Source organism: Genypterus blacodes, unplaced genomic scaffold, assembly GCF_046128005.1.
Source record: "Genypterus blacodes isolate CSIRO-AG114 ecotype Tasmania unplaced genomic scaffold, CSIRO-AGI_Gbla_v1 ptg000742l_1, whole genome shotgun sequence".
Classification (NCBI taxonomy): domain Eukaryota; kingdom Metazoa; phylum Chordata; class Actinopteri; order Ophidiiformes; family Ophidiidae; genus Genypterus; species Genypterus blacodes.
Genome location: NW_027467406.1, coordinates 10,001 through 20,803, shown reverse-complemented (window position 1 = coordinate 20,803; position 10,803 = coordinate 10,001). Strand labels below are relative to the sequence as shown.

The 10,803-nt window shown below is 50.8% G+C and overlaps 2 protein-coding genes across 4 annotated transcripts in view; both read left to right on the top strand.

Moving 5' to 3' along the window:
- The first annotated feature begins 802 nt into the window (after positions 1–802).
- Positions 803–8,175, top strand: cip2a (cellular inhibitor of PP2A). Of its 3 annotated transcripts, none has more exons than XM_076140656.1 (23): positions 803–869; positions 1,051–1,141; positions 1,364–1,466; positions 1,778–1,925; positions 2,061–2,173; positions 2,342–2,436; positions 2,518–2,614; positions 2,705–2,827; positions 2,949–3,094; positions 3,319–3,394; positions 3,493–3,729; positions 3,885–4,047; positions 4,129–4,276; positions 4,388–4,487; positions 4,574–4,692; positions 4,774–4,954; positions 5,069–5,143; positions 5,256–5,366; positions 5,581–5,777; positions 6,508–6,600; positions 6,770–6,852; positions 6,941–7,080; positions 7,214–8,173. In XM_076140656.1, exons 3-23 carry the CDS (start codon positions 1,365–1,367, stop codon positions 7,385–7,387), a joined length of 2,721 nt encoding a protein of 906 aa, XP_075996771.1. In that variant the 5' UTR covers positions 803–869; positions 1,051–1,141; position 1,364; the 3' UTR covers positions 7,388–8,173. The 3 variants fall into 3 exon arrangements, with proteins under 3 accessions (XP_075996771.1, XP_075996770.1, XP_075996772.1); XM_076140655.1 differs by having other exon boundaries at positions 4,774–4,987; XM_076140657.1 differs by lacking the exons at positions 803–869; positions 1,051–1,141; positions 1,364–1,466; positions 1,778–1,925 and having other exon boundaries at positions 2,758–2,827; positions 4,774–4,987; positions 7,214–8,175.
- A 6-nt stretch (positions 8,176–8,181) lies between these two features.
- Positions 8,182–10,803, top strand: part of chrnd (cholinergic receptor, nicotinic, delta (muscle)) — a 4,699-nt gene continuing 2,077 nt past the window's right edge. The window contains exons 1-6 of the mRNA XM_076140658.1: positions 8,182–8,492; positions 9,243–9,388; positions 9,529–9,573; positions 9,911–10,020; positions 10,319–10,474; positions 10,554–10,663. Coding sequence (XP_075996773.1) covers positions 8,435–8,492; positions 9,243–9,388; positions 9,529–9,573; positions 9,911–10,020; positions 10,319–10,474; positions 10,554–10,663 — 625 coding nt within the window. The 5' untranslated portion in view covers positions 8,182–8,434. The remainder of the gene's footprint in view (positions 8,493–9,242; positions 9,389–9,528; positions 9,574–9,910; positions 10,021–10,318; positions 10,475–10,553; positions 10,664–10,803) is intronic.

Here is a 10,803-nt window from a genome sequence, read left to right as displayed (position 1 = left end):
GGGGAGTCAGTGATGCTGTACATTAGTTGGATGGATCGTTAAGGGAACGACTTCACAGATGACTCATGAAAAAAACCTTTCCACACGCTTAGAAGTTGACAAAGCTGGAGAGTAAATTCTATTATATTGAGTAAATATATTGTTTATATTTGCTGTATATTATATTTGCTACATTGCTTCCAGAATGTTCAGGACATTATTGCTAAGACTTTTGCTGTTTCACATTCAAATATTTCCAATTTATGCAATATTCAGCTGAAAAATCCTCATTAAAACAATTTAAATGTTTCACTTCTCCATACTTTCAGGCAGAGGAACCAGTCACGTGACGTTTTTCAGATATCTCAAGTTTAAAGTACCTCTGATGTAAAGATATCAGCCTTCCTCATGTGTGTGTATTGTGGCCTGTTAGAGCCGAAGCAAGTTGAAGCTGATTGGCTGAGAGCTCTGCACCCAAAACTCCACTGCTGAAAATTGACTTCAAAAACAGCTCTAAGGCCGAGATAACCAACTTTGAGATATCCAGGAAGACTACATGATAACATGTTAACTTTAGATCATTTGGACTTGAACCTGGGACTTCCATCGGGCTGATGGCTGTGCTGCAGTGCTACACCATGGTGTCTGAGAGGTTACAACAGCGCCCCGCGGTGGAGACATAAGGCCCAACAGGCTGGAAGGAAATCAGCTTCACCTCCAGACTGTTGGGACTTCTTTTTTTAAAGGAAGGCTCTTCTAATTTTCACATTCTGTCGATCTGTTGATATATTCCACTCTTCATTTCAAAGTAAATGAATTATAACTTTCACCTTTATATCCGTTTAGCTGCCGGTCCTGTCTGAACATTCTCACGGGCTGGTCCAAGTCAGGTAAACAGGGCTCTCTATTTTTTAGCTGTCTTAAATTCGTAACAGAGTACAGCGTCACTAAGATATGTGGTTTATAAGTAACACACAGTTGTATTATCATAAAACATTCATTAGTATTCTGTACAAAGTGCTCATGGAGCGTTTAGTTCAGATGTGGCCTTTCCCGTGTCCCCTCTCTCAGGCAGAGGTGGTTCGCTCCTGCTCTGTTCGAAGTTGGAGCGGGAGATCGCGGCTGAGCGGAGGACGCGAAGAAGAAGACGAAGAAGAAGCAGGTAGTCTGAAACACAAACAAGAAGAAACATTCAGCATGAACAGGAGGTTTCAGAGGATCACAGTTAAACTCTGGTCTTTAGTTTGAGCTATAGTAAGAGCTTTAGCCTGACAATTTGGTATCCAGCGTAAGCTAGGTGTGCTAGCTAGCTAGGCAGTGTTTTTAGACATGGTGGCGGTACAGACGCGGAGAGATGGACGCTGACTGCGGCGGTGTTTTACAGGATGGACGCGACGACGTGTTTGAAGTCTCTGCTGCTGACCATGAATGAGTACAGAGAGAACAGGACGACGCAGAACACCGCGCAGCTACACAAACAAGTGGAGGTGAACTCACACTGATTATTAGTAGTGTTTCGTAACTGCCAGCAGTGCGCCTGCGGTGTATCGATCCACCCGTATTCCAACACACATCCCCCCGTTATTCTTCCATGTATAAACAGGATAGTTTATCCTCCGCAGCTCTGAGTCATCAGGGTTTATTCATCAGGCCTGTCAGCTCCTCTGCCTGAGTGTGTTTAGAGCTCGGTTCTGTGCCTGTAAGCACCTTGTAATGCACGCTGCTGCCTAAATGAACTCAAGTTTACAGAGGCAAAACTCACAAGAACCAAAAATACTGTGTGTGTGTGTGTGTGTAGGAGGTCTCTGGGCTGGATTGGGGTCGGTTCCTGGCGTCAGGTCAGGTCTTGCCTGGTGAGTGTGTGAGTGGCTTGGTGGATGTGGCTGGAGACCCAAACAGCAGCTCGGCCCTGACAGGATCCATCATCTCCCTGCTGGCTCAACTCGGTACTGTCGCCATCTAATCAGAGCATCTGCTGGTTTCTTATCTGTGTGAAGCTTTAGAGAATGTGTGTGTGTGTGTGTGTGTGTGTGTGTGTGTGTGTGTGTGTTCTTCTCCTGCCTGCTTCCACTGTCCTTTAGCGTGTGATGATGACAGTCGGAAGATTCTCAACAGCAGCTTCAACCTCAACAGCACTCTGGCTTCGATCATCCACCACCACAGCGCCGCACAAGGGGAGCCTCTGGTACTGCAGGTAAGTGCTGCTGTATGTTTACATTGATTCATTTTGATGGTTGTAGAGTTCTTCACATGTCTTTTGTTTGTAATAACAGCCGTGTGCGTTGATGTTGTGTTAAGTAGCTTGGTGTGAAGCAGTGTGTGGTGTCATGCTGCATCGTGTGTGTGTGTGTGTGTGCCTCAGTGTTTGCAGGTTTTGCAGAAGCTGACGTACAACACCCGAATCTTCCATCTGACAAACTCCATTCATGAGCTCATCACGTTTCTCATCACCAACATGTAAGCACGAGGCCGCCCGGCAGGAAGTCAGGAGTGTCGATGTTTTACTGACCTGCCCGCCTCTGCTCTCTCTCGCCACAGCCAGTCTGATAACAATGACATCATCATACCGTGCCTCGGCCTCATGGCCAACCTGTGTCGGGACAACCACTTGGTGCAGAGTCACATCAAGTCTCTGGTGAGTCTCTGCTCCGTCTCTGTGTTTACATCCGTGTGTAAGGATGGTCATGTGATGGTCGTGATCACGTGTCGTGCCGTGTCTCTGCAGGATAAAGTGAAGTCGCTCTACCGCACGCTGATCAACTTCCTGTCTCACAACAGTCTGACAGTGGTGGTCTTCACGTTGTCCATCCTGTCCAGCCTCACGCTGAACGAGAATGTTGGAGAGAAGGTAGGGGGGGGGGGGGGGGACTGGAGCCTTGGTGTGACTGTTTGAGTCTCTGGTCTCAGCCCTTTGTTTGAATGAATCACCCTCTCTTAACTCGTCTGCCTTCTTTATTCATCCCTGCCAGCTTTTCAACGCAAAGAACATCCACCAGACCTTCCAACTGGTCTTCAACATCATCGTCAATGGAGATGGAACTCTGACCCAGAAGTACTCTGTGGACCTGTTGGTTGATTTGTTGAAGAGCCCCAAGATAGCAGATTATCTGAGCAGGTACACACACACACACACACACACACACACATACATGCTCTCTACACCAGCTGGTGATGGCACAGAGGATCTGCTGCTCAGTGGACTGAGGGCGTTTATGTGGATTCAATCTCATTCTGGTGTTGGATGAAGTTCTGAATGTGTTTCATGTCTGTACCTGCAGCACAGTCACGTGTTGGCGTGTAAAGGTTGTGCGTGGTGGCTCTGTGTGACTCTGCTTGTAGGTATCAGCATTTCTCAGCCTGTGTGTCTCAGGTGATGGGGCTGCTGCACTCTAAAGACCCAGACTCTGCAGCCAAGGTGAGACGACCCATTGAGCCGGTGTTTTCCTCTGACCTTTGACCCCGGACCCTCATAGTCTCTCCTCTTACTTGTGGATCATTGTGTGTGTGTTGCAGGTGTTGGAGCTCCTCCTGGCCATGTCTGGCGTCTCAGGGCTCCGCTCTCTGCTGTGCGACGTGGTGTTGCAGCCAGCGGGACCCAGGCTGAGAGTCGGGGGGCGTAGACAGGCGGGGCCGGACTGTGGAGGCGGGGCGGAGCCTGGACTGGCTCTGGTGCAGTGGCTGAGCTGTCCTGTGGAGGGCGCCGAGTCCTGCTCTCTCCAGACTCTGCAGCTGTTGAGCCGGCTGTTGGAGGTACGTCTCTTCCATCCAGGTCGTCCACTGGAGCTTCCTTCCTGTTAGGAGGGACACTTCATCACATCATCATCATCATCATCACCATTGGGCCACACTTCAGCTTTTCCCTTCTTTGTGTTTTCTCCTTGTTGTGTGTGTGTGTGTGTGTGTAGGAGGCGCTGGGAGCAGAGGGTGTGTCAGAGTGTGTACTGAACTTTGTAGACATGTTGCTTCCTGTGTTGTTGGGGCTTCTGAAGAGCCTTGATCCTGCAGAGGGAGACGCTGAGCTACAGAAACACTGCACACGCATCACACACACCACCAACCTGCTGCTGGATATCCTTCACGTGTGTGTGTGTGTGTGTCTGTGTGTGTGTGTGTCTGTGTGTGTGTGTGTGTGAGCCTTAACCCCTCCACTCCTCTGTGATGAAGACTCCACCAGGTCTTCGGTGTCCCGTCAGCTCAGCGCTCAGCTCTGTCTCTCGCTGGTGGAATCCCTACTCTCCCGTTGTCATAGCAACAACCCCCTCACCTGCCTGCCCCCTGGCTCAGACAGTGATCTCAGGTGAGTGATGTCTAACATGGTGTCTCTGGCACCTTGGGGAGGGAAGATGCTCCATTATGCAAAGACGTATTCTTTCTGTGTGTGTGTGTGTGTGTGTGTGTGTGTGTGTAGTCAGGTGTGTGCAGAAGCTCTGATGAAGACTTTGGAATTGATGAGCAAACTGAGACGACAGGTGAAGGACATGGAGACCAGCTTCTACAGGACGCTACAGGTACGCACTCATACACACACACACACACACACACACATGCTGTTGCTGGCTAACACAGATTCCCTTTGACCCCCCCCCCCTCCCAGGACCAGAGGATGGTCACTCCTCTCTCTCTGGCGCTGACGTCTCATCACAGAGAGCGAGTACAGACTGGATTGGCTCTGTTGTCTGAAGCCACGCCCCTCCCAGACTTCCCCTCGCTGGTGTGAGTGACACTCCGTCTGATCCGTCTGGAGAAGTGTTCAACGCGTCGTGTTTCCTATCTTTCCTCTTGTGTCTCGTTCAGGTTGGGGGAAAGTATAGCAGCCAACAACGCCTATCGCCAGAGGGAGGCGGACCTGTCCGGTAAGCGCCTGGCGGTACAGGAAGTCCCGCCTCCCAGGCCAAACGTCAGCGCACTGGACTCCTCCTGTAGCTCCAGCAGGAGTGTACACACACTGATAGAGAGGATGGAGAGTGGGCTTGAGGTAGAGCTTACAGCTCAGCAGCTCCCCCTTGTGGTGTGTGTGAGCAGTATGACGTCACATGTTGGGTGAGGTGTGTGTCGGTGTCACTGACTGAGTGTGTGTGTGTGTGTGTAGCTGCAGGAGCAGGTGGAGGATCTGCACGTGTCTGAGATCATCAACGTTTATGAACAGAAGCTCTCTGCGTTTGCGGTGAGTTTGGTGTCACATGATGCAGACATGAAGAGTTCTGTTTGGTCTGGACCTGAGGAGTGTGTGTGTGTGTGTGTGTGTGTGTCTGTCTGTCTGTCTGTCTGTCTGTCAGGCTAAGGAGAGTCGTCAGCAGGACCTGCTGGAGGCCAAGGCTCTCGTTCTCTCTCAGGCCGACCGTCTCAACACTCAGTATCGCTTCCAACTAGCTCAGGCTGAGGCTGAGGTAACACACACACACACACACACACACACACACACACACACACACACACAACACACACACACACACACACACACACACACACACACACACACACACACACACACACACACACACACACACACACACTTCAGAACCTGTATTCATTATCCACACATATTTTCACACACACAGGAGCTTTAATAGTGTGTGTGTGTGTGTGTGTGTGTGTATGCAGGCCCGTAAGCTGGGCAGCCTGCTGAAGGAGGCGGAGCGTCGGCGCGAGGATCTGCAGGGCGAGCTGGGGAGCCAGGTCCTGGAGGTGGAGAGGTCCAAAGCCGACATAGAGGAGCTGCTGAGGCACAACGAGCGACTGCAGAGAGACTCTGAGCTGCACCAGGGCCTGAAGGGGGCCTACAACACCCTGCTGCTCAGGTGTGTGTGTGTGTGTGTGTCTCTGTGTGTGTCTCTGTGTCTCTGTGTGTGTCTCTGTGTCTCTGTGTGTGTCTCTGTGTCTCTGTGTCTCTGTGTGTGTCTCTGTGTCTCTGTGTGTGTCTCTGTGTCTCTGTGTGTGTCTCTGTGTATGTCTCTGTGTGTGTCTCTGTGTCTCTGTGTGTGTGTCTCTGTGTGTGTGTGTGTCTGTGTGTCTCTGTGTGTGTGTGTGTGTCTGTGTGTCTGTGTGTCTCTGTGTGTGTGTGTGTGTGTGTCTCTGTGTCTCTGTGTGTGTCTGTGTCTCTGTGTGTGTCTCTGTGTCTCTGTGTGTGTGTCTCTGTGTGTGTCTCTGTGTCTCTGTGTGTGTGTCTCTGTGTGTGTGTCTGTGTGTCTGTGTGTGTGTGTGTATGTGTGTGTGTCTCCGTGTGTGTGTCTGTGTGTCTCTGTGTGTGTGTCTGTGTGTCTCTGTGTGTGTGTGTGTGTCTGTGTGTCTCTGTGTGTGTGTCTGTGTGTGTCTCTGTGTGTGTGTGTGTGTGTGTGTCTCTGTGTGTGTGTGTCTGTGTGTGTCTGTGTGTGTCTGTGTGTGTGTGTGTGTCTCTGTGTGTGTGTGTGTCTGTGTGTGTCTCTGTGTGTCTGTGTGTGTGTGTGTGTCTCTGTGTGTGTGTGTGTGTGTGTGTGTGTGTGTGTGTGTGTGTGTGTGTGTGTGTCCTCACATGGATCTTGTTCTCCTCAGGTTTAATGAGACTGAGCGTCTGCTGAAGGAGATCACCACACAGATCAATGCTCTGAGGAAGAACCATGAGGCTCTACGTCTGCAGCATGACAAGTAACACACGCGCACGCACGCACGCACGCACGCGCACACACACAGCAGCATCCTTTTGACACAGTGCTTTATTCTTTCATTCTGATATTTTACATTCTTCTTCTGTTTTCTCTCTCTCTCTCCCCCTCTCTCTCTCCCTCTCTTCCCCCCCCCACCCCCCCTCTCTCAGGGCTGTATCAGCATTAGAGGAGAAGGAGGAGAAGCTCCAATCTCTCCATTCAGACCTTCAGCAGAGAGAAAGTGACATCACAGGTCAGTGTGACGTCTGTCTGTCTCAGTCTCTGCTGCCTCTGCGTTCATCTGCGGTGGTTGAAGGAACGCCGTCCTCTGCTTCCCTTAGGTCTGCGTGGAGACCTGGGAGCTGAGCAGGAGAAGAGGAAGGAGAAGGATCTGGAGAGCAGAGAGCTGGAGAAGACGGTGGATGTGTTGAGGAAGGAGCTCAACGAGATGGAGCAGGCCAGGAAGTACGCCAGCATCCGGGTGAGAAAACACACAGGCAGCAGGGAGCGGCTTACAGGAGAGGATGTTGGTGAAGGAACACGGAGCAGCTCTTCATCTCAGGTGTTTACATGAAGCTCCAGCTGACCTGAAGCTTTCCTCGTCTCTCCTACAGGCTTCATCCCTGGAGCTTCAGAAGAGCCAGCTGGAGACCAGGCTGAGGCAGAAAGAGGAGGAGCTGAACAAACACTCAGCTATGATCGCCATGATCCACAGCCTCAGCAGCAACAAGACCAACAGTGACGTCGCTCTGACCGACCCACACACAGGGAACCACGTTTTTAAATGAGCTCCATTTTAAAAGCAGTTAATTTAATGTAAATATAGAAAGACTAAACTTCTGTCTGTCAGTCATCTTGTTAAATAAAGTGTAGGTGCTTCATCCATCCACTCTGGACCAGGAACTGTCTGAGCTCCGTCTGTGTTTGTTTGTTTGTTTGTGTTGTAGGTTAGATTGCAGCTGATTGACAGGAGGAAACATTAAAGGTCGAGAGGAAGGAGCTCTATGGTTTACACATGAAATGATTTTCTTCTTTGGACTTTACTGGTGGTTGGTCGCCCCAGGTTAGTGGTGCATCATCGCCCCCTACTGGGCCGGAGGTTGGACCGCTCTTTAGAAGCTGTAGGTCTACCTGCCGGCCAGCAGAGGGCGCAGAGTGTGAACTCTACCTGGTGTGTGTCAGAACACCAGCTGCTCCTGTAGAGACGCAGACCAGAGGAACAGGGGAGCCTTTCATATGTATTGATCCATATCTAAATATCATCGGTGATGTCAGATGAACAGTTCCAGTCTTCTCTCTTGAATGATGTCATTTTACCACCAGGTGTCGCTGTGTAATAAGTTTTAATTGGGCGCCGAGACAAATCTGCACAAACAGGATCGATTCAAATCCTGCAACACTGAGACCAAACACAGAACAGAATCATTCCAAACATGGGAGTAGAGCTGAAGGCTGAGCCGACGCTGTGCTTCCTTCACAAAGGAGCTGTGTGCTGAAAACTACACTGTCACCCAGCTGAGGCGTCTGTCTGTCTGTCTGCCTGTCTGTCTGCACTGAGATCAGAGCTAGAATATGAAAAACACAAACTTGTTTGAGTTGTGAGAGTTCAAACACAAACAAGCGTTTGTCTTCTGATCCCAAACCGCAGCTCGGCTTGGCTCTGGATCCGTTTACCTTCACCCCCTCCTCTTCCTCCTCCTCCGGACAGAGTGGAGGTGAAGTCTGCGGCCTGTTTTCTATTTTCTCCTCTCTGTTTCTGCAGCTGCTGCCGTCTGTCAGCGGCTCAGCAGAAGGTCGGCCAGTAAAGGACTCTGAGCTTTACCCGGCATTCAGCCATGACACTCTGGCGTGCAGGACTGCTCGCTGCCTTCCTGCTCTCTCTGCTCTCTGACGGTGAGTTTGGAACAGAATGTGTTGTTGTTGTTCTGTTGAACACCAAAGCTAAAGAAGCCCTGAGGCGCCTCTGTGTGTGGAGATGTTGTGATCTGAACCCTGACTGATCTCTTTGCTCACTTTGACTCCATGCTATAGAACATGTAAACACTGATATGGACGTGTGAGGGCCTGTGCCTGTGCCTGATGTGATGTAAACAAGCTGCTGAGAGTTATGTCACTGTCAAATGTTTCTATTTTGAATCATTATGCTAAAACAATCAAAGTGTTGAGTCATTAGTCCTCAGGGTTTAAAGTTAGCGACTCCTCTAAATGTTCTGTGTTTGCAGCTCTTCCAAACCTTGATTCTAGACACAAACCTTCAGAGCTAAGGGGGGGGGGGGGGGGGGTATATGGGAATGCTTTGGGATCACCCAGGAATAGCTGGAAGATGTGGATACACAGAAGCTTGTCTGCATGCTGCCTGTGTGATCCGGCCTGGAGACGGAAACCACCACAACAACAACACAACAATAAGAGTGTTTCTTCAGCTGTGTGTAGTAGAGACCGGCCGCTGTCTTACCGGAGGCCGGCGGTGCAAACAAACCAACACGTATGTGTGCCTGGCTCATGGGAAGGTAACGTTGTTTCCCATCAGATGGCAGCTGTGGGTTTGTTAAGCCACGAGCAGAGCAGCTGCCAAGACTGAAACATGAGCGGCAGCATTCACACATACTCCTGTGTGTGTGTGTGTGTGTGTGTGTGTGTCAGGGTGCTGGGGCAGGAACGAGGAGGAGCGCGTCATCAACTACCTGTTCAAAGAGCGAGGATACAACAAAGAGCTGCGACCCGTCATCAAGCAGCAGGACGCAGTGGACGTCTATCTGGCCCTCACTCTCTCCAACCTCATCTCTCTGGTATCACCACGGAAACCACTACATACATTGATTGTGTTGACTTGTCTCAGTACACAGAAGTACATGTGGGGTCTAGAGTGTGTCCCACTTCATGACCTTAACCGGCTCTGGACTCATGTGATGTTCCTTTGGTTCTGTAGAAAGAAGTGGACGAGACGCTGCTGACCAACGTGTGGATAGAACACGTGAGGAAGATTTACTTTACTTTACATTACATTACATCACCTTACGGTCATTTAGCAGACGCTTTTATCCAAAGCGACTTCCAATTATTGCAGGGCAGCCATTATTCGGCGCCCTGGAGCAGTTGGGGGTTGGGTGCCTTGCTCAGGGGCACCTCAGCAGTGCCCTGGAGGCAAACTGGCAACTCACCAGCTACCAGTCCACTTACTTGGTCCATACGGGACTCCAACCGGCGACCCTCTGGTTCCCAAGCGGAATCCCTACCGACTGAGCTGACTTTTCTCTCAGGCAGGAGGATCCTGTGCCTGAACTTTAACCCCCCGTGTTCATCCCCAACAGACATGGAATGACCACAGGTTGACGTGGAACACGACGGAGTTCGATGGCATCGACACGCTCCGCCTCCCGCCCAGCATGGTGTGGCTGCCAGAGATCGTGCTGGAAAACAAGTGAGTGACACACAGACACAGACACACACACAGACACAGACACACACACACACACACACACACACACACAGTGTTTCCTGTTCCTGCTTTGAGCTGAACCCAGCCGACTCCACCAGCAGGCAGCAGCGGGAGACAGTTAGTCCTTCCTGTCTCATCCTCATCCTCCTCCTCTCCTGGAGAGAGAACAGGAAGGCGTGGCCCTCATGTGTGTGTGTCCAGGTGTGTGGCCCTCGTGTGTGTGTGTCCAGGTGTGTGGCCCTCATGTGTGTGTGTTCCCTCCCCCTCCTCTCTCCCTCAGTAACGACGCCCAGTTCCAGGTGGCCTACTACAGTAACGTCTTGGTGTTTGCTGATGGTTTGTGCTACTGGCTTCCTCCTGCAATCTTCCGCTCCTCTTGCTCCATCAACGTCAACTACTTCCCCTTTGACTGGCAGAACTGCACGCTCAGATTCACGTAAGAGCCCAGACCCCCAGGCCCCTGAACGCCTCCCCGGTGTAAACAGGGACCTTTAAGTCCGTCCTTCTGGTTGCAGCTCTCTGACCTACAACTCTCGAGAGATCAGGATGCTGCTGAAGAACGAAGAGAACGAATCAACAAAATGGACGGTGGAGTGGATCATCATCGACCCTGCTGGATGGACAGGTACAGACACACAGAACCTACAGTATATCTGCATTCAAACACAAACTCACAGCAGAATATGAATCCTACGCCGCCCGGGCATGACAGGATGTTCAAGAGTGAGAACACGGGTCGACCTTAAAGCTTCCTTCCTTCCTGTG